The sequence below is a fragment of the Lepidochelys kempii genome, chromosome 1 (assembly GCF_965140265.1).
Source record: "Lepidochelys kempii isolate rLepKem1 chromosome 1, rLepKem1.hap2, whole genome shotgun sequence".
NCBI lineage: Eukaryota > Metazoa > Chordata > Testudines > Cheloniidae > Lepidochelys > Lepidochelys kempii.
Genome location: NC_133256.1, coordinates 19,317,615 through 19,345,322, shown reverse-complemented (window position 1 = coordinate 19,345,322; position 27,708 = coordinate 19,317,615). Strand labels below are relative to the sequence as shown.

The 27,708-nt window shown below is 38.9% G+C and overlaps 1 protein-coding gene across 2 annotated transcripts; it reads right to left on the bottom strand.

Annotated features, from left to right (window-relative positions):
- Positions 1-289: 289 nt before the first annotated feature.
- On the bottom strand, positions 290-27,601 carry PCF11 (PCF11 cleavage and polyadenylation factor subunit). Of its 2 annotated transcripts, XM_073335929.1 has the most exons (16): positions 27,121-27,601; positions 22,285-22,410; positions 19,587-19,775; positions 18,909-19,103; positions 16,833-17,938; positions 16,359-16,548; positions 12,077-12,716; positions 10,419-11,998; positions 8,040-8,145; positions 6,841-6,963; positions 6,079-6,193; positions 5,509-5,692; positions 4,803-4,958; positions 3,720-3,812; positions 1,737-1,772; positions 290-805 (listed from the first exon to the last, which is right to left on the bottom strand). In XM_073335929.1, the coding sequence occupies exons 1-16, from the start codon at positions 27,307-27,309 to the stop codon at positions 590-592; spliced, it is 5,244 nt and encodes a 1,747-aa protein (XP_073192030.1). In that variant the 5' UTR covers positions 27,310-27,601; the 3' UTR covers positions 290-589. The 2 variants fall into 2 exon arrangements, with proteins under 2 accessions (XP_073192030.1, XP_073192040.1); XM_073335939.1 differs by lacking the exon at positions 19,587-19,775.
- Between the last annotated feature and the right edge of the window lie 107 nt (positions 27,602-27,708).

Genomic DNA, 27,708 nt, shown 5'->3' with positions numbered 1-27,708 from the left:
TCCAAAACTGTCTTTTTGGTTACTTTTATTTTTATATCTGGTTATGTATGCAAGTTTGTTCAACTAAATTTAAATAGAAAAGAAATTTAGGGTTTGCTGTTTGAGAAAGTTCCTGCATTGTTTTCCTTATAACCCTCCTATGAACCCAAATAACTTCCTTCAGTTATTTTATATTTCAGAATCCTACTTAGCTAGAAGTCTAAATTGAGGTCTCTGTTTAATTCCACTTAAGCTGAAAAAAGTACAGAAACTCTTCATTCGATGGTGTGCATAAACATTACACTCCATATATAGCAAAAATATCTTTTATTTATAATTTACATTTCCACAAGTGAAAATTGTACATTTTTTTTTACATATACAATTCCATTCCATTAAATTTGCACGCATCTACAGAACTTTCACACAATCGACACCTGAAACTGTGCAGGCAATAAGAAATTCAAATACAAAAATGTATTTATTAACCAAATAATAGCTGGGGCCCTGCCCCATGAGAACATTTTATTTATATAAAAAGTATTTGCCTTCTAGAGTCAACACAGCAGCTCTTCTGTTCTGTAAAAAAAAATCATACCTCTCAGTTTAGTTAAACTGGTTCAACCTTATCAGTTTCTGTTTTAATATCTGTAGATGCAGGTGTGCTCTCTTCCATACAAGTAGCAGGGGTGTCGACAGGTTCTTCTTTGACTTTAGGACTGTTACAGGGCTCCTGTATTTCTTGTTTGACAATGTTCAACATAATATTTAGTGGGTTTTCCACAGGGGTCTTGCTGGGAGATGGTGTACAATCAAATGATGATGTCTGCCAAATGAAAATTAACAATAAATATACAGTTTTACATATCACTAAGACAGTTATTTCCTTTGTGACTAAAGGAGAGGGAGAAAAGTTATAAATGTTGCTTCACAGGATGTGTTAATCTGGTTATTGAAAATGCAAGTTTCCCCCCTCACCAAGATTCTTAGAGAGCTGGTTTGTTCTGTAACATTCTTACCTTAGCAAATATAGTTTAAAAACAAACCTAATGCTCCCTAAATTAGAATTATTACATCAAACAAATAAGGGACAAACATGTAGTACAGTGATTTTCACTCAAAGATCTGCAGACTATATCTAAGGGGTCTAAAAAAGGTTGTCATTACCATATAACAGTGGTTTTCAACCTGTGATAAGCAGACCCCTGGGGTTCATAGACTATGCCTAAGATTTCCAAAGGGGTTCACACATCCGTTTGAAATTTTTTACAGGTCCATGAACAAAAAAAGATTGAAAGCCATTAATGTAATATACTGCCATAAACCACAGTACACTCCTCACTAACCCCAACGCAACAATTTGAATTCCTAAATTCGTAAACAGCTAATGGAAGTTAGAAACTAAAAACACATCAGTATCAATTTACTCCATTCAGCAAATTCTTCAGATTTAAAAGCTTTAACCCCATATACTTGACCTATATATTCTACTTATGGCTTCTATTTACTGCTGTCTGATATGCAAGATGATATGCTATGTCACAACATCAGAAATAAGCAATAAGCTTCCCAGCTAGTTCTGAATTATAACTTTTCCATTACCATCATTCTTGCAGTTCCTTGTCTAGCCACATGTGACAGAAATGGGTAGCATGCTCTGAATACATTCTCTCAGTACAAAACTATATATCACTCAACACAAAAATCAACGTCACAATAAAATATTTGAGCAGAAATAAAAATAGAGATGCACTTGCCTTTTGGTAATCTTCATAACATGATGGATGGTAAATCTAAAAAAAGAAAGACCATGTGACTTCTCTACATATTTGCACACACAAATGCATATTTTTTAGCAGTTCTACAGGTTATGAAATTAGGTTTGCAGAACAGTTTTGATTATGCACTTCATTGACTCATCCCCTAGCTTCCCTAAACATTCACTTTTGAACTAAAGTCTTCCATGCTTGGCTTCTAATGCCCCAAGGTAATCTGAGCAAAATATATTTTGTCCTTAATGCTGACCATAAATGTAATTTCTCAACCAAAACTTAATGGTAAGGTTATTAGATTGTATCTTCCACCAACACAAGGCAAAAACAGCAAGGAATGCAGTTTAAGCTGTGAATTCTCAAGACCCCAACTCCACTTATGAGCACCCCTTCTCAGCCTCAACTATCTCCCTTCCCCCATCCGGAGACTCAGAAAGTTATAATGATTAATACAGGGTTGGTGTGACTTTCATATGTTCTAACTACATATAAATTTAACTTAAGAATGGCCATACTGGGTCACACTAAAGGTCCATCTAGCCCAGTATCCTGTCTTCTGACAGTGGCCAATGCCAGGTCCTTCAGAGGAAATGAACCGAACAGGTAATTATCAAGTGATCCCGTCGCCCATTCCCAGCTTCTGGCAAACAGAGGCTCGGGACGCTACCATTGATGGACCAATCCTCCAGGAACTTATCTAGTTCTTTTTTGAACTGTTATAGTCTTGGCCTTCACAACATGCTCTGGCAAAGAGCTCCCCAGACTGACTGTGCATTGTGTGAAGAAATACTTCCTTTTGTTTGTTTTAAACCTGCTGCCTATTAATTTCATTTGGAGACCCCCCCTTTTTTGTGTTACGAGTAAATAACACTTCATTATTTACTTTCTCCACACCATTCAGGATTTTATAAACCTCTATGATATCCTCTCTTAGTCATCTCTATTCCAAGCTGAAAACTCCCAGTCTTATTAATCTCGCCTCATACAGAAGCTGTTCCATACCCCCAGTCATTTTTGTTGCCCTTTTCTGTACCTTTTCCAATTCCAATATATCTTTTTTAAGATGGAGTGACCACATCTGCACACAGTATTCAAGATGTGGGTATACCATGGATTTATATAGAGGCAATATGATTTTCTGTCTTATTATCTCTCTCTTTCCTAATGATTCCCAACATTTTGTTAGCTTTTTTGACTACCACTGCACATTGAGTGGATGTTTTCAGAGAACTATCCACAATGATCCCAAGATCTCTTTCTTGAGTGTTATCAGCTAATTTAGACCCCATCGTTTTATATGTATAGTTGGGATCATGTTTTCCAATGTGCATTACTTTGTATTTATCAACATTGAATTTCATCTGCCATTTTGTTGCCCAGTCACCCAGTTTTGTGAAGTCCCTTTGTAGCTCTTCGCAGTCTGCTTTGGACTTAACTATCTTGAATAGTTTTGTATCATCTACAAATTTTGCCACCTCACTGTTTACCCCTTTTCCCAGATCATTTATGAATATGTTGAACAGTTCTGGACATGGATTTATATCCTGGTGTAAGTGAGGTATGGTGTCAAAATATAAATGGTGACTGGATTTTTTTCATAATGTTTAGGAAAATTTATATAAAGGACTAAACTATGTTAGTGGTTATTGTAAACTAGTTACAATTTTTTATGTATAAGTTACTGAACTTATGTCTACATGTATTTTATTTATGGTGCTGCTGCATGGTGTGCTGAAGCCAAGTATATTTGTGCTAACATATCAGCACTTTAAGAGTACCCCCTATGGTGCTGATGTTTTGGTGCACCATGGAACCTAAAAAGCAGCAGAGTAAACTCTTCAAGAGTGAAGACAGAGTGGGCTGCCCTCCACCACATGCCCCTTTGCATATTCATGCTATTTCCTCATCTACCCTGGCTTTTAGTAACCCCAAAATGTCACACGTAAAAAAGTAATATGCTCAGAATACCTTTTCCTCTACCCTAATAGCATTCTTTAGATGCCACTCTTCCTCTTCCTCATCCCAATATTGTTCAAATTGCTCTTGGCAAATTTCACAGCTCTGAAAGATGGAAAAGACACAGTTATGTAAATTTACAAACACTTATATAACACTTTTGTGCTTACCAGTTTCTAGAGAAGCAGTTAACTACAATTTACTAAGAAAAGGGGACTTTTTAACAATCAAGGTAAATATACTGGAATACACTGCATTCCTATGTATGCACTGTAGAGTTAAAAGGGTAACATAAATGGACACTATTTACTAATTTAATTGCAATTTGCGAACCGTGGACTAATTGTAACTGACAACTAGATTCCACATTCTTGATTTACTGTTAGCATCACACAAAGTTACTATGTTTTCTAAATTAAAAAACCAAATCTCCAAGTTTATAAAGGCTTTCATTCAGGGGAAGGGTAGCCATCACAACAGTTTTCTGCAAGTCCTGTATGCACCCGGTAGCCAACTGTTATGAAATTCAACAGTGTCAGCTAATCCAGGTAACAAACTTTTGTCCATCTTTCTATTTTGCCAATTAAAACAGCTCATATTTGATTACATAACTTCCCTCCCTAAATAGAATTCAGAGATGTTTGTCATGATTTTGTTGCTATTCGGTTAGAGTCATAGGATATCAGGGTTGGAAGGGACCTCAGGAGGTCATCTAGTCCAACCCCCTGCTCAAACGCTTAGGTACTTAGTTCTTCTTACTCGGCCCTTAATAAGGCCAATTTCTATTGGCCTCAATGGAAATTTCTCCAAGTAAGACCTGAACGAAAACACAAGTTAGAGAGCTTGTGCTTTGGCAGACTGAGAATGTTTTTGGTTTGTTTGCCTCTATCATCTCTTCTACTGCAAGTCTGCTAAATACAAGCTTCAGCTTCCACACCGGTACATTTCTAATCTGTATTTGTTAGATATAAGGATGAAACTTTACAGTTTACATAAAATACTTAGGGATAAAAAGAAAAACTGCAAGATTGCTCAGAAATTAGACCATTCCCCTTATGTAAGCTAATCAAAGACAGTTTAAATGTGCAAATTTACCTCATCTACTCCTGCTGGTCCAGCAGGAACACTTTGAAACTCTTTTTCTTTAGCAGCTTCTTGTGTCTTCAATACAACTTCTTCATGTACTTTTTCAAAGAACTGGCTCTTTGCACGTTCCTCTAGATCAGCTATTTCTTCAAATTCTATCCAGTCCTAAGGAAGTTAACAAAAATAACATTCAAGCCTTCTTCTCATTAATCATAACTTTTACACATTTAAAAATACAATTCCCCAAATTTGATATTTGAGAAGGTGAGAGACCATTTTTAATAAAAGGTGTCAGTTTGACTGGACTGGAAACTGAAGCTCTCTCATTACAGATACAGCATGACAAGTAGCAGTGTAAGTTTCCCACACTGCTCCATTGTGCTTCAAGCCTATTCTAAAGGGACCACCCTTCAGAGCAACAGTGTAGTTCAACATCCATCCCATTCCAATCACTGCTCTCTTCTGAGATTATCAAAAAAGCTGTCAACGGTTTTAGACTATATTAGTTCCCCCTATACCTTTCTTTTATGTTCTTATAGCCACTGTCAGAAAAAAGAGGAGGGAGAAATCGGAGAGGGTTAACTACCAAAGGCCGAATTCTGTGCTGATTTACATTCCATGCAACACAACTGAATTCAGTGCAATTGCACAGGGAATAATTTTGCCTTCTATTCATTCAGGCACATACAGAGAAAGATATTATTGAATTACTTACTGTTAAACTGTAGTACCACCTTCTGTGAGTAACTTTTCTGCTAATGTCCTTTTCAGTGCGATTTTGTCGGTAATGCCAGTCCAAATGATCTGCATATACATCCGTCTGTGAAGTTGTAAACCTCATTCCACAGGAGTAACACTGAATACCAGTGTACAGTCGATTTATAACACTATCATAACGCCTACAAGAGAAAAAAAAGCAAATTGACACGAATGCTAAAAATATTTGGCCCAAATCTGCAAACCTTTGTGCACATGAACAGTTCCACTGACTTTGATGTGCATTTAAAAATATTTGGTCCAATTAAAAAAATATGCATCTTGTCGAAGAATTAAATGTTTATAAATATATTTCACATGGAAGTTTTTATGCAAATGATATGACATTAATGAATACAATGATGAAACTGACAGTTGTATCCCTTCTCCCTCCTTACTCTATCGTGATGTCTCACAATCTTGTACAATTAAGTTCTCAAGTTGTCTTGAAACAAAGACAATTAAACTACCTACATATTAGTGTCATGATCACCCATAGTGCACATTGAGCACCCATTAGTACACGTACTGTTTTAGTTCTTCAACTGTAAAGTTAGTGAGGTCTGGGATGTCTTGATCCTCACTCTGCTCCTGGTCATCCTCCTCCTCCTCAGGAGCTGGCTGGGTAGAAGTTTCATTCACTTCTAGAATATACAGATGGAACACTGTCAGTTTCCCAAGATGTCATTCTGAAACAGTTCCACTTATTCAAATAATAAAATGAACATGATAACGCCAAATACAGCATTAACCAATTCAACCCGGTGCTGTAACAGCTTAAAACAAAGGTACACAAATTAATAACTAGGTGTACAATTTGAATTTGGGCAAGCGGTTTTCAAGTGACTTCTCTAATTCATCCTAACCCTTGGTTTGGAAAGTAATCTATGAAAGCTAAAGCAATTTCAAACACTGACATATTTTTAAAAAATTGTTTTGATTAAAGCAAACAATTGGGGGATGGCACCAAGGACAGACAGACTGATGCATCTGCAAGTCTGGCTATATTAGTCAGCTAAAATCTACAAATTAAACTGGTCAATAGCGGAAATTTTAAAAGGAAGTTACCAAACAAAGTTCACTTCATCATGTGCACCAAGATGGTCACTCCCAAATTATGGGACTTCATATAAACACAAAAGAAGTTCTTGGTTTTATTTGCCATAAAAAAATCATTAAAACACCTATTACATAGAAAATTAGAGTACTTGTATATAAAGATTTTTACTGGGAGTTTTTCACTGCACTTTTGTGTTAAAATGGACGGTAAGAGGATAAATGCTACACATACGTGCTGAAGTGGAATCAGTAGTTTTTGACACTTTGAGGATTCCTGTTGAAAGCAGTTTAGAGAACAACTCATTTACATCAAGCTGGCCAAGGTGATTATCAGGATATGAAAGTGGAAGGGATCCTAAGGGAAGAAAAACAGTAATGCTACATTATTTCTGATGCATTTGAGAAAATCAAGCCTTAATATATGCCATCCTGTTTATTTTAATGATACTCATTTAAAATATTTTTTTTGAAAAGTTAATGCTTTAAAGAAAATAGAAGTTGCTAAATACAATTCTCTGTTGTTCATTTCTGACTCAGCTATATTCCATTCTATACATCACCACCAAGAATATTTTATCACCCAAGCCATTCGCTGAGAGAAAAGAGTAGCCCTCAGATAGAATGGCAAAATAGAGGTGCTTCTATTTGTCTCATCTTTTTCTCTCCCCTCACTGCTCCCCCCATTTTTCAGCTTTTCATTTACCGAATTGTTTCCCTGTCTCTCCTCCTTTTGTTTTGTGCCTTCTTGGTCCTTTTTTGTTAGTCAGCTTTCCTTTGCAGTCCCTCCCTCCCTCCCCTCATAGTATTAAGCTTTCAAAGTGTTGATCTGTCTACCACCCAAGGTACAACCATGCATACATGCTCTACAGGTTTCTGGAATGTGTTATTTTCTTAGTCTGAATCAAGTAAATATTTACGCTTCATTATTTGACTTTGTTCATTTATTACATTCTGGAAGCCTTTCATTTTGGGCTCTGATTTGCAGGGATGAATTGCACAACTTGGCATATGCAAATCAGCACTATGGTGTTTCCATTTGTCTTCTCATACCCACACAAAGGCAGACCATTTTCAGCATCATAGCATACCAAAAAACATGTGGTTACATAAACTAATCAGGACTGGGCCTGACTGATACTTGAATGTGAGACCGCCAAAAGAATTAAAGTATTCAGAAATTTTGTATTTATTACAGCATTATAGAAAAGTATTACTGAAAAATTGTATTTATTAACAATTAAATGGCAATCTTTCTTGAGTTTGTACTGAACCAAGGCCCCAGAATAGTGCTAAGTGGCAACATGCTGTTGAAAGTAATGTGCTGTCCTTTAGATGAGATGTGGACAACCTGAGTAGCTAAATTCTGTGGTTTCTGATTAACAAAGTTTGAACACTAGTTTAAAATAGCCAGCACACAATTTCCGTACATACCTGCTTGAGTCTGAACAAAGCTTCCAGGATTTTGTGCAAGTACTGGTAAATATGTTTGTCCTTGACTGTAAGGTCCAGGTTGAGAAGACACAGATAGACCAGGAACCTGTAAAAGTAAAAAGTTATGTACTTATTTCATAGCTATTGGAATTATAAATTCTTCTTACATTTTACTATTAACTCCTAAAGTGTCCCCAGTATACAACAGAAATGTAGGACTGGAAAGGACCTTGAGAGATCATCTAGTCCAGTTCCCTGCCCTGAGGATGGACTAAGTATTATCTAGACCATCCCTGACAGATATTTGTCCAACCTGTTCTTAAAAACATCAAAGGACAGAGATTCCACAACCTCCCCACGTAATTTGTTCCAGTGCTTAACTACCCTGACAGTTAGAAAGTTTTCATAATGCTCAACCTAAATCTCCTTTGCTGCAATTTAAGCCCGTTATGCCAGTAGTCCCCAAACTTTTTACCTCACGCCCACCTCTTACCTCTGTTTACCCTAGCTGGGGGCAGGAGCAAGGCCATGGCTCTGGGAGGGGAGGACATGGACGGGGTAAGGGGCTGAGGCTGGGGCCAGGGCTGGCAGCCAGGGTGCGGGGCTGGCAGCCGGGGCCAGGAGTGGAGTTGAGTGGCACTCACACCCTGCCCTCCATAGGGGCTGCCCCAGGTCCCAGCTGCCCCCCCACACCCCGAACATTGCACTCCACAGTTTGGGAACCTCTGCATTATGCATTTACCTATTTATATCCATGAAGGGGGAATGCCTCCGTACGTTTTTGAAGGCTCCTTGTAGTTTGACAACACAGCATTTCAAACTATATTTTTATTGCCAAGCATATGGGGAGGGGGGACACACAACTTAATGAAATGCAAAGGTCCTTCCATGCTTACTTGTTTAATAAGGGATACTTGTTTCTTTTAGCCATCAGGCCTGCACATTTTAAATTCATTTTCCAATACTGACTCACCATTGCTCTTTTAAATTGTTCCTTTTCACCCAAATTGGACATTAAAATATAGGTGAATGCCTACCCATCTAACTTCCAAGTAAACTCCAATATGAAGTAAATATAATCGGATTTTTAGCTGAAAATGTAAATGGTACCAGTTATACCAAAAAATAATGGAATCCAGGATGCCTCCAAAAAAGCAGTAAATGCTACTGAATTTCAGAGGGGAAAAGTAATTTTAATAATTACTTCCGCTATAACTGCCTTCTGCAATCTGATTAATAATTTCCTTCAGCATATATTTTTGGATTCATGCCTGTTGGTTTTGGTGTTCTTCTTTAAAATTTTACCACTGTAAGTGGTATGAGGACACCTAACTACTGATATTCATTTAATTAGTAATTCTTCATATCACATTCAATTTATATCCTGAGAATGAAGAACGCTTGTAGAATTCAAATTTTCTAATCAATTTGTTATAGATGGCTTTGTTATAGATGTTTGACACCAACTCCAACTACTGAAGAGAATTTTTGCAAGACAATCATCAATACTGAAGCCAACTGACCACACCCACAGATGAAAGATGTCTGCTAAACAAGCACATTTTGTCCAACAAATAGTTTGAGCGTGCCAAAATCCTGTATTTCCTAACAACCTCCCTCATGAGGGCACTAAATTTTACAGCACTAATAGGGCTAGCTGAAATAACCCTGTGTGCACTATATGCCCTACATGTATCCACACCAGCTTTGTCCTACTTATCTACACCTGTTAAGTACCATTTGGCCTTTACTTCTCTTGCAGAAAGACCAGAAGTGTTTATATGTACCTAAGTTTAATGTTTTCCATGGAATTCATTTTGTGCAAAGGGTAGTTAAAATACTGTATGTGATTTATAACTCCAATCATAGCTATTTTTGCATTCAAGTGGGTAGTGGAAATAGACCAGTTTCATTATTGTTTTGATCAGGTTACACTTTCAGGTAACACTGCAGGGGAACTTTTAAAACATGCTTGGAAATACGTGAACCTATAAAAAAAACAAAATTTTTCTTAATAGATTAGGATGTTTCTCTAAAAAAACCAATCGGGAACCAAAATTATCAGACTATGTCCCTTTAAAATTATGACTGTAGACAATTACTGATACACCTCTACCCTGATATAACGCTGTCCTCGGGAGCCAAAAACTCTTACCGCAGGTATAGGTGAAACCGCATTATATAGAACTTGCTTTGATCCGCCGGAGCGCTGCTTTACCGCATTATATCGGGTCACGTTATATCGGGGTAGAGATGTATATTCAAATTAAGATTTTTTAAATTTGAAACCATCTGTAGGGTTCCTGTCTCCTAAACCCTCTTAAAGTCATAAAATTTTGCTATACAGATGTAGACAAGTTTAATGCTAAACAATCTTACCTGCTGTGGTTGCTGAGTATTTCCTACTGACATAGAATTAGGCAAAGTATTAAAGTTTCCATATTGAGGACCCTGAAGATTCTTGTCATCAAAATAATGTCCAGATGCTCTGTTAAGTGGATTGGGAAAGTTCTGTGCTCCAGGGCCAGGTGGCCCATTAAAATTTGGTCCTTGAGAGGCATCAAACATTTCAGGTCTCTGGAACTGCATACCATGGGATGGTCCGTTGTAAGTCTGATTGGGATGTTCACTGTATGGACCAGTTTGCCCGTAAGATTCCAGTCTTGAGGCAGGAGGGTTAGCTACATTTTCAAACCTTGGACCTTGAAGACCAAGGGGCATTGCAAACCTTGAACCTGGCTGGTGTTGAGGACCATCAAATCTTTGAGGTATTGGTGTATCGAATCGTGGCTGCTGACCAGGTGGTCCATCAAACCTAGGAGGTGTCTGTTGACCAGGTGCCCTTTCAAATCTTGGGCCAGGTTGTCCATGTAAACCATCAAATCTTTGCAAAAGGGATAGCTGACCAGGTTGACTATCAAATCTGGACGAATGACAGCCATCGAATCTTGGACCAGTCTGACCCAAAGGCCCTTCAAATCTAAGTCCACCCCCCGTCTGGACTGATGGACCCTCAAACCTAGGACCAAGTCCTGGCTGGACGTGTGGACCTTCAAACCTGAGACCACCCCCTCCCTGGACATGTGGCCCTACCGACTGACCATGGGGCCCCTCAAAACGCAGACTTCCTCCCGGTTGACCATGTGGCCCCACGGGCGGACCATGTGGCCCCTCAAAACGGAGCCCACTCCCTGGTTGACCATGGTGCCCCATTGGCTGGATATGTGGCCCCTCAAACCTGAGCCCACTCCCTGGTTGACCACGAGGCCCCATAGGCTGACCATGGGGTCCCTCAAATCTGAGTCCACCCGCTGGCTGGCCATGAGGCCCCATAGGTTGACCATGGGGTCCCTCAAACCTGAGACCACCCGATGGCTGACCATGAGGCCCCTCAAATCTGAGACCACCCATAGTCTGGCCTACAGGCCCCTCTAACCTGCGACCACCCACAGGCCCCTCAAACCTTAAAGCACCCCCTACTTGCCCCAGCGGGCTTTCAAACCTTAGTGCACCCCCTGCACCTACTTGCCCAAGGGGCCCCTCAAACCTGAGGGTGCCTATCTGCCCTGGTGGCCCATCAAACCTCAGGGCACCCCCTCCCGCTGCCTGTCCCAGTGGCCCATCAAACTGAGAGGCAGGTCCTCCTCCCACCTGACCTAGTGGCCCTTCAAACCTCAAAGCAGCCTGTGCAGGTGGCCCTTCAATTCTAGGGCTTGAATTATTAGAAGGCCCATCAACAAAATGACCAGCTTGTCCATCTCCCCCTCCCCTTGCAGCAGGCTGTCTAGGTGAGCCATCAAATAGTGGTCTGTCTTCCATGAGTGCACCTAATCTCTTCTTTACGTCAATGCCTGCAAATCTTGATCCTGGACTCTCTATAAATGGTGTTTTCTCTGGATCTTCATATCTAGGTCTCTTGAAACGTTCACTGAATGGGGATCTCGGCTCCTCTCGAACACCTAAAATTTAAAAAAATAGTTACTTACTGAAATTCTGCAAGATACTTAACCTCAAGAATATAAAAATAAAATATGTACCACTCTGTCCAACCATCTGTCTTTCTTCACGATTATCAAATTTGCAGAATCCATCTCCGTCAATTTTCTGAAATTCTGGTATACTTTTCCCTTGTTGCCTGAGTGCATCTCTAAATTCATCTGATTCTCCCCAGCTATCGTAAGGATCGAAGTTTTTAGAACTTCTTGTTCCTTTTGACGGATTTTGCTCATCATGTCTTCGCCGGCTCTCAAGTGGTGAAAGATCATCAGCATAAGGTCTACTGCCACTTATAGGAGAATGCCGTCTTGACCTTTCTCCAAATTGCTCTTTTCTGTCAAATTGTCCTCCACGTTTACCTTTTGTTTGCTCACATTCTATTCCAGAAAGCAATGCATCAGTCAAATCATACCCTAAAATATCATCAGGATCTAACAGATCAAGTCTTGGAAATGAATGCTGAACTTGTGTTCTTTTCAGTTTAGCTTTATGTTCATAATACGTTAATTCAGCATCAGACAGAAGGGGTTTCTTCTTCATACCACATTTTTCTTCTGTAGGACTATCCCACACATTGCATCTGTGCTTTCCTTCCTGATATTGGAACAGTTGACGAATCTGATGAGCCACAACAAGGAACTCATCTTGTGTTATTTCCCCAGATGTCAAACGTTCATTTGCCTACAATGTACAAAAAATGTAAACAAATTTTAGATTTAAAAAACTTTTTTTTTTAATATAACTACACAAAACAGGTCTAACAAATGAAATGGTGTGGCATTACACATCAAGAATATAAAAACTTATTCTGAGGTACAGAAGGTGGTGAGAGGTAGACAGCTGAAAGTCTCCGTGTGTAAAGATAAAAGGGAGAAAAATTAGTGATGTCATGGAAGCAGTCTACTATAGACCACCAATGTAGGAAGAGGAGGTAGATGAAGCATTTCTAGAACAAACAGATATCCAACACTCAACACCAGACATCTGTTGAAAAAGTAATATGGCAAACACAAAATTTCCAGTAAGTTCTTGGAATGTCTTGGAATTAATTTCAAAAAGTAGGGCAAGTAAACAAAGGGAGAGCCATTTTAGACTTAATTCTGACCAACAGTTAAAATGGTGGTAAGTATGAAGGTGGTAGGCAATATGTGTGGAAGTGATCATAAAATAATAGATCCAGAGGAAAGAAGGCACGAGAGCAGCAGAAAAAGGACAATGGACTTTAAAAAAAAAATAAATCAAACTTTAACAAACTCGCAGAACTGGTAGATAAGGTCCCCTGGGAAGAAAATCTAAGGGAAAAAGTTGTTCAGGAGAGCTGGCAGTTTCTTTAAGAAACAATACAGGTGCAACAGCAAACTACCCCAATGAGAAGAAAAGACAGGAAGAATATTAAGGAGTCAATATGGCTCCATCTGGAGCTCTTTAATGACCTAAAGAATAGGAATAAATTGTCAGTTTTTAGAATGGAGAGAAGTAAATACAGGTGTCCCCCAGGGTCTGTACTGGAACTAGTACTAATCAACATATACATAAATGATCTTGAAAAAGAGGTAAACAGCGAGGTGGCAAAATTTGCAGATGATAAAAAACTACTCAAGATAGTTAAGTCCAAAGCAGACTGTGAAGAGTTACAAAGGGACCTCACAAAACTGGGTGACGGCAACAAAACGGCAGATGAAATTCAATTTTGATACATACTAAGTAATACACACTGGAAAACATAATCCCAACTATACATATAAAATGATGGGGTCTAAATTAGCTCTTACCACTCAAGAAAGATCTTGGCGTCAATATGGACAGGTCTCTAAAAACATCCATTCAATGCGCAGCGGCACTCAAAAAAGCTAACAAAGTTGGGAATCATTAGGAAAGGGATAGATAATAACATAGAAAATACCATATTGCTTCTGTATAAATCTATGGTAAGCCCACATCTTGAATACAGCATGCAGATGTGGCTACCCCATCTCAAAAAAGAAATACTGGAATTGAAAAGGTACAGAAAAGGGCAACAAAAATCACTGAGGTATGGAACAGCTTCCATATTAGGAGAGATTAGTAAAACTGGGAGTTTTCAGCTTGGAAAAGACGACGACTAAGGGGGGATATGATAGAGGTCTATAAAATCATGACTAGTGTGGAGAAAGTAAATAATGAAGTGTTATTTACTCTTTTTCATAACATGAGAACCAGGGGTCACCCAATGAAATTAATAGGTAGCAGGTTTAAAACAAAAGGAAGTATTTCTTCACACAACGCACAGTCAACCTGTGGAACTCTTTGTCAGAGGATGTTGTGAAAGCCAAGACTATAACAGGGTTCAAAAAAGAACTAGATAAGTTCTTGGAGGATAGGTCCTTCGATGGTTATTAGCCTGGATGGGCAGGGATGGTGTCCTGAGCCTCTGTTTGCCAGAAGCTGTGAATAGGCAACAGGGGATGGATCACTTGATGATGATCTGTTCTGTTCATTCCCTCTGAAGCACCTGGCATTAGCCACTGTCAGAAGACAGGATACTGGGCTAGATGGAGCTTTGGTCTGACCCAGTACGGCCATTCTTAAGAGGTTCCTAAAATATATTAGAAGAAAGAGAAAAACGAAGGAAAGTGCAGGTCCTCTACTTAGCGGGGAAGGAAAGCTAATAACTGGTGACATCAAGAAGGTTGAGATGTTTAATGCCTATTTTGCTTCAGTGTTCACTAAAAAGGTTAATGGTGACCAGATATTCAACACAATTAATATTAACAAGAGAGAAGGAACACAAGCCAAAATAGGGAAAGAACAAGTTAAAGAATTTTAGATAAGTTTGATGTATTCAAGTCAGCACAGCCTGACGAAATTCAGCATGGGATACTTAAGGAACGAGCTACAACAATCTCAGAAATGTTAGCTATTGTCTTCAAGAATTCGTGGAAGATGGTTGAGGTCCCAAATCACCAGAGAAAGGCAAACACAGCATCTATCTTTAAAAAGGGGAACAGACAGGACCCTGGGAATTATAGACCAATCAGCCTAACTTAGATACATAGAAAAATACTGGAATAAAAGTATTAAACAATCAATTTGTAAGCACCTAGAGGATAATAGGGTTATAAAGAAAAACCAGCATTGCTTTCTCAAGAACAAATTATGCCAAACCAGCCTAATTTCATTCTCTGACAGTGCTAATGGCCTAGCTAGTGGATGGGCGGGAAGCAGCAGATGTGCTATATCTTGACTTTAGTAAGGCTTTTAACAGTCCCAGATGACATTCTCATAAACCAATTAGGGACATGTGACAAATGAAATTACTGTAAAGTGGGTGTACAACTAGTTGAAAGACAGTAAGTACTCCAAGAGTAGTTATCAATGGTTCACTGGCATATCAAGTGGAGTTGCACAGGGATAAGTCCTGGATCCGGTACTATTTAATATTTTCATTAATAACTTGGATTATGGAGTGGAGAGGATACATATAAGATGTGCAGATGACAACAAGCTGGGAGGGGGTTGCAAGCACTTTGGAGGACAGGATTAGAATTCAAAACAACCTTGACAAATTGGAGAATTGGTCTGAAATCAACAGGATGAAATTCAATAAAGACAAATGCAAAGTACAACACTTAAGAATGAAAAAATCAAATGCAAAACTACAAAAGGGGGAATAATTGAATAGCGTACAGTACTGCAGAAAAGGATCTGAGGATTATAATGGATCACTAATTGAACAGAAGTAACAACGTGATGCAGTTCCAAAAAAAGGCTAATATCTGGAATGTATTAATAGGAGCGTTATATGAAAGACAAGGGAAGTAACTGTTCCTCCTTATTTGGCACTGGCGAGGCCTCAGTTGGAGTACTAAGTCCAGTTTTGGGTACCGCATTTTCAGAAAGATATGAACAAACTGGAGAGAGTCCAGAGGAGAGTAACAAAAGTGATAAAAGGTTTAGAAAACCTGACCTATTAAAAAACTGAGAAAATTTAGTCCTGAGAAAAGATGACCCAGGAGGAACCTGAAAATAGTCTTCAAATAACTGTTACAAAGAGTACAAGGATCAATTGTTCTCCATGTTCACTGAAGGTAGGACAAGAAGTAACCGACTTAATCTGCGGCAATGAAAATTAGATTAGATATTAGAAAAAGATGCTAACTATAGGGTTAGTTAAAATCTGGAATAGGCTTCCAAGGCTGGTTGTGGAATCCCCATCACTGGAGGTTTTAAAGAACTGACTGGACAAATGATCTAAGTTTACTTGGTCCTGTCTCAACATGGAGGGCTGGACTTAACCTGTTAAGGTCCTTCCAGCCCTACATATGATACTAATTATAACGTTACCTTTTTAAGTAGCTCTCGTTTGCTTGCAGAAGTCAATTCTTTGGGAATCTGCAAATTGGCATCCACACTTAATCGATGCTGTTGCTTTGGGGCTCGAGGTGACAAAATTCCTTTACTGGCCGCCCAGATCTCCCTGTGCCTCTGATGAGGAGATTTACTAGATACTTGATGTTCGTCATTCTGCTGTGGACTGAAAATAATAAAATCAGGTTACTTAAAATATACATTGTTTCTTTATACAAGAAACATTATTTATTACATTCACATTAGAACTGATTCCATCTAGATCTGATGTGCTACAGCCACAACAGAAACTCAGCATCAATGATTACACTAGTTTGCCAGTAAAAATGTTTAAAGGCCCCCGTTGCTTTGATATCTGAATATTGCACGCCAATCCTGCTTCTACTAGAGTCAATAGCAAAACTCCCACTGATTTCATCAGCAGGATCAAGCTCAAAATCAGTAACTTACTTTTTACTTTCCTCCCAACCAGATTTCCATCTTTTGCTTGATTTGGAACTTTGCCAATTTTCCACATTCTCCTTTGGTTCTGGAGTGGACTTTGTAGAATGCTGATTTGCAGTTTCCTGTGGTCTGTCTTCTTGAGTTTTTTTCAATCTCCTTGGATCTCGTGTATCCTGTTTAAGGTTCCTCTTATTAGAATTTCTTTCTTCCCTTGTAGTTAGTGTAAACTCTTCAACATGAGATTGCTTAGGCCCTGACTGACGGAGCTTTCCAATTTTAGGAGTTGAGGAAGTAGGAGACAAACTCCTCAGTCTTCTTTTGGGTGATCTCCTCTCTCTTCTCTTTGGTGAATGGGTAGATGGCGATCGAGACTTAGGAGAGCGTGATCGGGACCTTTTTCTATTACTTGATCTCCCAAGTTTTCCACCCTGTTTTTCTGACTCTTCTGTAATAGAGTCCTGTTTTTGAACAATACCATTAATTACTTTATTTCTGCTGCCAACAGGTCTGTGTTCAGATGTCTTATGTTCCTCTTTTTCTTTTCGCTCCATACTTTTCCTCTTTTCCTTTGTGTCATCATCTTTACCATCTGGCTTCTCCTGAAGATGCTTTTTTAATCTTGGATCTCTTTTACTAATTTCAGATACTTTTATACCCTCACATTCTTGGCTTTTAGCATCTTTAGTATGGGATAACTTGCTTTTCAAAGGGGATGGTGATTTAGATTTTGCATCTAACTGATCAAGTTCTTTCTTCTGTGTTTTCTCACTTGATTTTAACTTTTCTTGCTTTGACAAATTTTGTTTTTCAGCCTGCAGTGTTTTGTTTGCCTTGATATCAGACTGACTTGTGGTAGACAGAAATTCTTTCCTATGACTTTGATCTTTAACATGAGAAGAATGTTGAGCCATCCTATTAAGACGAGGATCTCTGTTTACTACTTTGATATCATGAAACTGAGAAGATGGAGATGGTCTGTTTTTTTCAGATTGCACAGAAGTCTGGTGAGGAGCTTTGACTGTCATATGAGGAGTCTGTGAAACATGTTGTTTGGAAGATGCTTGAACTGTACCCATGGTGGTTGCCCCTTGTTGAACACTAAGAGAAACTGCCTAAAATGGGGGGAAAAAAGAGTTAGCATGTAAAATATAAGCCCTAAACCAGTGTTACTCAGCCGCACTGCACCTTGAAAATCAACTACAGAAGAAAAAGCTTCGAAAGTTAATGATTAAACCAGTTAAATACAAAATAATCACGCCTAGGACCAGTCCTCTAAGCACTTGTACTGAAATGCAGTAGCATTACAGAAAACAGAAATGAAGATCAAGTGGAAAAACAATGCAATATCAATGCTACATAAAAGACTACTTATATATATATATATATATCTTTCAAAACGTGATGTAAAGTTTTTCACTATTGTATTTCAGGGTTTTTCCATCTGATCCCAAGAAATCATGAAAAAGTAGAAATTCAGGATACGAACACATGATAGGCATGGTAAGACTGACACATTTGCCTTTTGGGAGACAAACCTGACATGTGTGTTGAAAATATTTATATAGGCTTCCTGCTCCAGTCTATGTTAGAAACAAATGTTTTGTTTTCAAAAAACGACTGGGATAAAAATTGCTGAAAATACATGGTTTGTGTGCTTTTAACATGTATATAGTATAGTGACTACTACAAAAATGGGAGGGTTGGCTCTGTGTTGCCAGACATATATCACTTTGGGAACGCAAAAACAACAAAAATTGTAAATTGTAATAAAAAGTCAAGTTGCAATAAAAAGCCTTCCATCACTCCAGTTTTGAATAAAAAAACCACTAAGATATTTGGAAGTAATACATATTTAATCCTAAAACCCCTAATTTTACAATTAGCTCCACGTTGGAAAATACCACTGCAGGAACATGGCCTTATTCTACGACAACTTGGCTTTCCCAAAAGAGAGAAAACTGCCATACTCCACTACATATACAGCGAACAGTACAGCCAAGATATTGTTTTATAAATACTTCAAACAACAAAAAATTTCCATTTGTTTTGTTCAATGTATGACAAAACTAATTCCCTACTCACCAACTGGGCTTTAGTCTGTTCCAGCTCCAGCTCTAATTTTTTCTGTTGAAGTTCCAACAACTGTTTTTGCTTTGCCAGCAGTTGTTGTCTTATTAGTTGCTCTTGGGTCAAATTCTTCTGAATTTCAGGAACAGCTGGAGGAGTTGAGGTACCAGATGAACTGACTGTAGAAGTAGGTGCAGGAGATTCCTCAGCCTACAAAGAAAAATAATTTGAAGGACATTACAACTCTTGGAGGGAGAAACAAGTGGAAGAGGTTCAAAATTGTAACCGAATCTCATTTAACTGCTGTATGGATACTTTATTTCATTTGTATTACAATTTACCAACTATAAATTAGTTTTTAAATTTCATGAAAAAAATCATTAGAACATTTTAAAATGTTGCGCAATTCAAATTTTCAAACAGTGATTGCTTAAAAACTATCATTTAATACAATTTATAAATAGGCAATGAATATTCAGCATTTTAGTTAAACTCCAATTTTGACATGTGAAAGATAAACCCAATTAATCTTTAAATAATTGAGAACTGTGTCTTACCTGGCTGCCTATACAGATCATCTACTTCTTCAAAATTCTTTAATAATGGCTTACAAAGTGTCAGCAAAATGGGACACGTAAACAATAAAAACTGTGTATCACCATCTGCTCATGCAGAAATCACATTAAAACTTACCGATTTATTTAAAAACTTAGGATTCACATGGATGCTAGAAGTATTCACATTTGGGGGTAGAGGTTTAATTGGCCAAGCAGGATCTAATGAGTTGACTCTGACATCAAGGGCATACAGTTTCTTCAAAGGGAAAATTTCATCCCATGTGGAGCGTAATTTAAATAAACTTTTCCTAGTATTTTCATCCACCTAAAAACAACAGAACAATTCTATGGCTTGTTAAGTTAATATAAAACAACTTTAGCACATGCTTAAAAAAAGATTATAATTTCAGATATTTTATTCTATACCTGCACTAACTTAGAAACTTTATCCTTTCATAAAATCTTTAATGAACACAGCTGAGTATTTAGAACTAAGCAAATTGTTCTAAGAAACATACAAATATACCAACAGAACCAAGTACAGCACCTGTCCAATGTAGGTTTTAATTGAAGAGCATATGTCAGTTATTCTATGAAAACCTTAAAACAGCACAAATGTATATGTGGATTTGCTGCTTGAAAGGCATTTGAGGGTTTCATAGCATGTTACCATCCTCCTTAACAGGCTTTTCATTTTGTATATCAAGATGCTCAAATTTCTTAATTTTGCCCAATTTCTGTAAAAAAAAAATTTAAATACTGACAGCCAAAAAACTATACAATATATAAATCTATAGCTATTGACAAAGTGGAAACTGCTAGCAAATCAGAGAACTGCCTTCTAAATATTCTGATTTACTGAGCTTTCACATCATTATTTAGACATTTGGCTTGTACATCACAACGTTTTGACTCTGTTTTTACTCAACTACAACATATCATTGGGAAACAATTTGAATAAATGTAGCAAAAATAAAATTACCTAGAAGTCAATTAAAGTTTTTTTTCAATTGTATAAGGACATGGATCCATAAACTAGAGTGCTAAATCTCTAGTGTATCTATCTTTTTATAAACGCTTTCAATAGTTTCAAATATCCTATCATGAGGTGAATTAGAAATTTATATTAAAAATATTCAACTCTTATTTGCTTTATTAATAAATGCTTATAATATGAAGACCCTTAACTCAATGTACCTCAACAGCTGTCCATAGTTCATGTTATTTAAGCCAATAAATTTTTGTTTAGACAATTTTTACTGCAGTGCTAAATTTATCAATACAAATTGATAAAAAACATACTATAATTTGAAGTTTCAAACTAAATTGAAGCATTCCAAAGAATTCCCATCAATAGTGTGCTCTGTAATCCTTAAAGGAAAGATCTACCTATTTTTTCTTAAATACAGTAGTTTGAAATTCACAGCAAAAATAGCTGCAAGGATTGAACTGAAAATCTGACTACTCTTGCTAGTGACCATCTTACTAATAAGCAAGATTTATAACAATAACAACACTGGAATCCAAGACAGTATCAACTGGCTTCTATCCATTTTAATGCCAATTTAACTATTAAACGTGACATCCATTTAGTATTTAGGTATTAAATAAGCATTAAAACAGAATATAATTGGGAGTGGTTCAAAGTAAGGGATGGTAAACCTATGAAGCTCAGAAATGTCAATTATAATCCACAGTTCTAGATCCTGTTGCACTGGAAAAGCATGGACAGAGCTTTTACTGGTCACCTGTTATCATGATTTAATTCACAAGGCTTTACAGAACATGGAAATGTTCCTTTAAATAGTCTACGTTCATCAATTCAATCTATTCAACAACTATTCACAAAGTAAAAATTAACATTTAAAAAGATACATATGAATTGAAGTGTTAAAAGAAACATTGAGATCCTTAATGGGATGTAAAACCTGAACAGAAAATGCTAAATATCCACCAAAAATTTTAATTAATTTTATCTGCTAAATTTATGGGATGATATTTTATCTTGATATACAGAAAATTACATAAGGTAACTCATTTCCAGTTTGATTTAAATCCATTAAGACCCAATCCTTCAAAAACTTTACTCAGGTTTGCCTTTTTTCCTTGGAAGAATAGTCCCAATTATTTCTTGTGATTAAGGATGACAAACATGAACAAAGAGTTTGCAGCTCTGGACCCATAACTTGATCACAACATTGAAACAAAACACTCATGTGTAACATGCTAGTTTTACTTTCTTAGAAAGCCTTTCACCATAGGCCACTAAATGAATGTCAGCGTGTCACTGACTTGCATTCTTCATAGTTAAGCACTCATTTTTGCCACTCCAGGTGCAAAAAATTTAAAATGAACAACAAAGTCAACTTCAGCTACAAAAGGCAAAAATAATCGCCCTCTCAAAAAGAGAGAGAGAGAATAATGTCCAAGTACTTTCTTTGCATAAAGGGCATTCACTATCTTTAAAAAAACAAAATAAAAACAACCACCATTTAAAATAGATTAACCTGTACCACAGCAATAGATCTTACCAGGTAAGTGTTATATTACATGACAGAAAAAATGCTAATATGAACTTCTTTAGTGAGATATACTACAGAAGTATGTTAATTTAGCAAAACTTCACTTCATAATCACCATGATCTGATAACCTCTCTCTTAGGTACTTCTAACAGCTTTTCTTTTATATGTAACAGTGTAGTAAAAGACAAATTAAAAAACATATTCATTGTTATACTTCACCATGCAAGAAAACCCAACGCTGAAAGGCAAATATTTATTTATACAGGAGACAACTTTGATTAGACTACAGAACTTTCTGAAAGCATATGTACCTTTTCAAATACACAAATAAATGTTGCAACTAGGTTTTTAGTAAATGCAGTAAGATACTCTCTTCCAACGTTCTTGACAATGGAATCCATAAGGTACATAACAGGAAGCTTCTCTGTAGAAGGAGCCTGAAGTAATAAGAAGAAACTGAGAAGTTTAGTATTACAAACACATTTGAACATTTTTAAGATTAAAGGATAACCAATCCCAAAAATACAGGTCTCTATTTTTGGCTGACATTACAAAACAAAGGATTATTTTGTACAACTGAACTTGGGAAGTTTATTATCAACAAGTACCGTGCTGTGTGTCTACCAAACAAAAACACAAACAGTTTAGTTATTTGTTTTAAGTTTGTGTATGAAATGACTTTGGCAAAAAAAATTAGCACACCAGACAGTGTTACTATTAAGTGTTTGAACGTAACTGTTTCAGGTACATTTGAAAGATTTTAAATTAACATGAAACCACTATTAGTTAGTGCTGGAACTTCTAATAATTGTGACTTGTAACTTAAAGCTGTTTATCTAAATTTCAAGTTAACAGAATTCAGACTTCTGGCAGAAAGGCCCCAAAAATGTAACTCTGTAGATGTAGATTATATGTTGAATACGACAGTCTTTTTGTAACCTACATTTGGAATAAAGTTACGTCACCGCAATCCAAACGAACGAGGAGTCTCGGCCTCCTATAGCAGTTGTAGTTATTCAGTCAGATTTTCAAGCTGTATGCAAAACATGCAGCTAAAACAAGAAGTTCTAAACCCAAACAAAATTCAACTATGAGGTTGGTCATGGGAGTACGGATGAGCTTGTCTGGAAACCAAGATTTTCACTCAAGGTAGTCTTCAAACTCCGGACTCTCCATTGTCAAAGGAGCAGGAATTTTTTTTTAAGTTCATACACAAGACTGTTACTTAGTTTGTGCAGTAGGACTAGTGTGGTTGTGTTGAGACTGGTACAGCAACTTCCAAAGCAAATGAAGCCTTGTTGGCCTAACCCCCCAAAATGAATTTTAATGTCTACTATTGGCTTTCACAAGCAGAAGGCACAGCAAACTTCCAGAAAGCATCAGCAGGTACACAGACTTGTTGAAAGGACAACGTAAAAGGCACATGTTGTGTTAACTTTCCTCCTCTTCCACAGGAACATCCATTGATAAAACTTTCCCCATCTACCATCCCACAAGTCCATGTATAAATGTCAGTACATTTACTCATAGCTAAGTTTAGACGGGGTTATCCAGTGGGTCCATAAATCATTCGACACCTCACTTCACAAAACCCATTGTCCAGACAAGCGTGTGGAAGTGCTCTTGCTTTACAGTTTTATATTTAGTACCTTTCCCGTTAGAGTGGCTTAAGAAAACTGCAGACAAAATTAATATAGGTCATTTTGAGTCTACAAGTCTTGTATGTGGGTAAATCAGAGCCAAACTATGTTGTGTTTTCACTCTTAAATGTATTTTTATTTATAACATTTTCAAACCATTCCACTACCATGACCTGAAGCTTGCTCAAAGAGGCAAATAAGGGGTAATTTCTTCTTAAACATTAAATCTGGTAGCAGCCTAAAGTAATTTGTATACATACTGAAAAATTAAATTAGTATATGGCATGTCTTAATATGTAATAGGAAGGTGCAGTTAAAATATAAAAACTAATTGTGGTAAATGCACAATATGGCTTACATCATCAGTACACTCTCTCATCTGGGTATTGAAAATGTGCATATTTTAACACTATTGTGTGAAACAGATACACCTCTGGCCGTAGTAAGCCAAAGACTAAGTGTCCAATGCTGCTGGATATTAAAATGGCTGGGATGGTTTTGGTTTCTTCTTAAGGTAGCTTATTAAAAACCTTTTTAAATTCTGAATGGCTTGTTTAAAAAAAACAGGAAGATTATAATAATCAAAGTCAGATTTCAGTGAAACACACACAGCTGTCTGACCAGCCCTTATTCCCAAGAGCTACTTATACAGTAGGAGCTATACATTTTTCCATTTCATCACTGAGTGTGTTTGCACACAGGCTCAGTATACTCAGCTACGCTAAAGTCTGAGATCTTCTGGATCCTTTTAACTAATAAAGTCATTTTAAAAAGTGTCACTTGCATTACACACCAGGTTGTGAAGTAATCACACGTGGAAGTACTTCAATCTGGTAAGGAAGTCAGCCTGTTTTAGCATTGACTCATGTAATTTAAAAGACTTATATAGAAAACCCAACGCTGAATACTTCAGTCATTCAGGTATTATATTTTAAGAACCAAGGCTTAGATAAGGCTGGAATTTTTAAGTCTTCATTTCCGGAAGTGTTTATTAGGTCAATATAGTTATCAAGTTCTCCATTAACCACAAGAGTGAATCCTAGTTTGGAATGTACTATGGTTTTCAGATGCCAATACAGTTAGAATACAGCACAGAACTCTTTCTATTAGCTGAAAGATACCCACAAGACACTACCCAAAAGCCAGGGGAGTGCAGCATAATAACCAGAACATTGAAGAATACTAACTATAAGCTTGTTTGCACAGTGGGGTTTGGCCTTCATTAGAGAACGCTTGCTGTTCTCTTTCAATGAATGTATGAAATTTGTTGCTGAAGATGTGCGTCTCTGTGGGGTTTTTTTTATTAGTTTTCTGAAGAATATGAACCTTAAACTCATTTTGATATCTGAACCCCCAGCCATGTCACTTTTAAACACTTAACAAATAACCATGTAAATAATATTGATTTTGGAAACAGATTCTGCACTAAACAATGGTAAATAAAAAGACAAATACATATTTCACACGTTTTATTTACAAATTTTATAATACCAGTCACACAGTTCAAAACCATTTATTAAAATGTAAAGCAAACCACTCAGTTTTACACTGAACAGAAACTGTCTCCAGGCAACACTTTTTTTTTTTTTTAAAGTGGCTTAGTAAAGGAGGTCAATTTCCCAGGAAGAACTAAAAACTTGCCTTATGTAACCAGTCACTAACAGTAACTAGGCAAAACTAACCATAGATACAGGATTTAAAACATCTTTAAAAAAACAGGGAGGCTCTAAAACCACCCAAAAAGGAAAAAATTCACAGCATTGGTATTTATGACAAATTATTTAATATGCACATCCATTGCCCCGTATTAGAAATAATGATGAAATCTATCAGATTGAGAAAGCACCCCCCCAAAGAAAAGGCAAAGCCCAGCCCCTGAAGACATTTAGAACTAGTCTGGACAACGGTCTGGAGAACCCACCGTAGGTAGCCATCCTGCTCTGACTGTAAGATAAATAACTTTAGAGGCCTTTCCCTCCCCATCTAAATTTTACAATTTTCCCTATGATAAACCTCAATTTAAAGCCACAATACAAAAGCCCTAGACCACCTAATAGCAGAAGGAACAGGGGAGAAAGAGTCGGTTGTGTTGATGGGGGCGGGGATGAAAAGGAGCTATTTTACTGGAATTAAATTCAGGGCTAGTTAAAATCCTCTGCTTAAAAAAATGTAATAAACCCCCATGTGCCCATGGCTGACTGATGTCAGCAACTGCCTGGATTGGGCTTTGAGGAAGCATCCTCTTTCCCCTTTGTATCATGTGCTCTCAGGCGCCATGTTAGGATCCTACAAGCTGCATTTCTTCTCCCCTGCCCCGACCAATAAGCTTCTCTAACCAAGTTAGATTACACACACCCACCACACTAAGCTTCTAGTGAAGCAGATAGTCTATAGCCTGAACAGACTCCCCACACCAAAATAAACTTCTCTAAGGAAACAACCCCATCACCACCACTGGAACTTCTCTAACCAGAACAGATGTTCGCCCTCGCTCTGCCTAAATAAACTTTTCCTCATCAGAGCAGATTCTGCCCCAGCCCCACCCCACGGATGTCTTCAAAAAGAAGCAGGGGAAATAGTCCTGTCTTTCAAACTATGAGGGAGTTTCATTTAGAAACTAAGAAACGGGAAATCTTTCTTCTACAAAATTCCGATTTATTTTCATTTATTTAAACTACCCAGAAAAAAGCTACGATTTTGTGTCCCCCGCTCCACCCGCCCCAGAACGTGGTTATAATTGCACTACAAATGACTGAACTGATGGGTTTAAGCGTCAAAACAGAGCCACTGAGTATCATCCCCACAGCCAGGGGACCCCGGCTGCCGGGCGAGGTGGTCCTATGGCCCCGTCACTGCCAGGCCGCCATGTTGTCTCTCGGATTTACACGGGCCTTCGTTCCCAATATCTATGGTCCGCTCGGAGCGGCTCCGGGGGCCGATTCCCGACACCTCCCCGGACGCCAGATTCCCTGTCACAATTATCCCCGTGCTCGACAGCACGCTAGTGTCGGGGCGGGGGCGGGGGGCTACTCCTCCCCTGCCTGCAAGGGGCCTACACTCGGTGTGGAGAAGATGAATCCCCGGTGCCTCGCTCCCTGCCCGCGTTTGGCACTATGGCTCCCCGCCTGCCTGCTCTGGGCCCGTCCTTCCTCCCTCCCCGAGCTCCCCTGATGCTGGCCCCGGAACCCTTCCCCAGCCCCCCCCCCCAAGCCGCCCCCCCGCCCCCTCCGATCCGTCCCTTCCTCAAATCCCCAGTCCTCCTGCCTGCCCCCACCTCCGTGGGCAGTCACCTGCCTCTAGCGCCCCGCCACCCCCCGCGTCCTGCTATCCCCGCCTCCCTGCCTTCGCCTAGTCCCCCTCCCCCGGCTCCGCCAGCCCCCCGCCCCGGGCTCCCCGGGCTCCCCTCCACACACACAGGCGCCCCCCACGCCCCGGCCTGCCTCGCCCCTGCCCGGCCTGTCCCCCCAGCAGTATAGGTAGGAGTAGTAGTCGGTGGAATATAAAAACCTTGGCGATTTGCGCCTCGATCAGGGAGACGATGTCCTTGGCGAAGGGCACGTTCTCCTCGGCCAGGATGGTCAGCATGTTGATGTGCGGCTTGCTGTTGAACGTCAGGTCCTCCAGCGACGACTGGTAATCGCGGCACGCGTCCTCCCGGGCCTCGGCGCCGCCTGCGCTGCTCTCCGGGCCCGACATCCTCCTCGGACCGGGGCCAGCGACAGGACCCGACCCACCGACCGAGAGCCCCCTCCCCGCGATCCCCCGCCGCTGCCGCCGCCGCCGCCGAGCGATGCCGCCCCTCGCCGATGCCTTCGGGATCTTCTACCGCATCCTCCGGGCCGGGGCTCCCGCTGCTGATGGTGCCGCCGCCGCCGCTGGTACTACTGCCGCCTCCCCAGCCGCCGCCGTCTCAATCTTACACACACAAAATGGCGGCGGCCGCGACTCGCGAATTTCTTCTTCCTCCAACCGTTGCGTCATGTGAAATTGTTCTAAGGGGAGGGGGGCGGGCCCTTGGGAAGCCCCTTTTGTTCCCTTACTGTGTTCTGGTTGGCTCAATGTTAGACCTCGCTTTTTCTGATTGGCTCCCTGGTA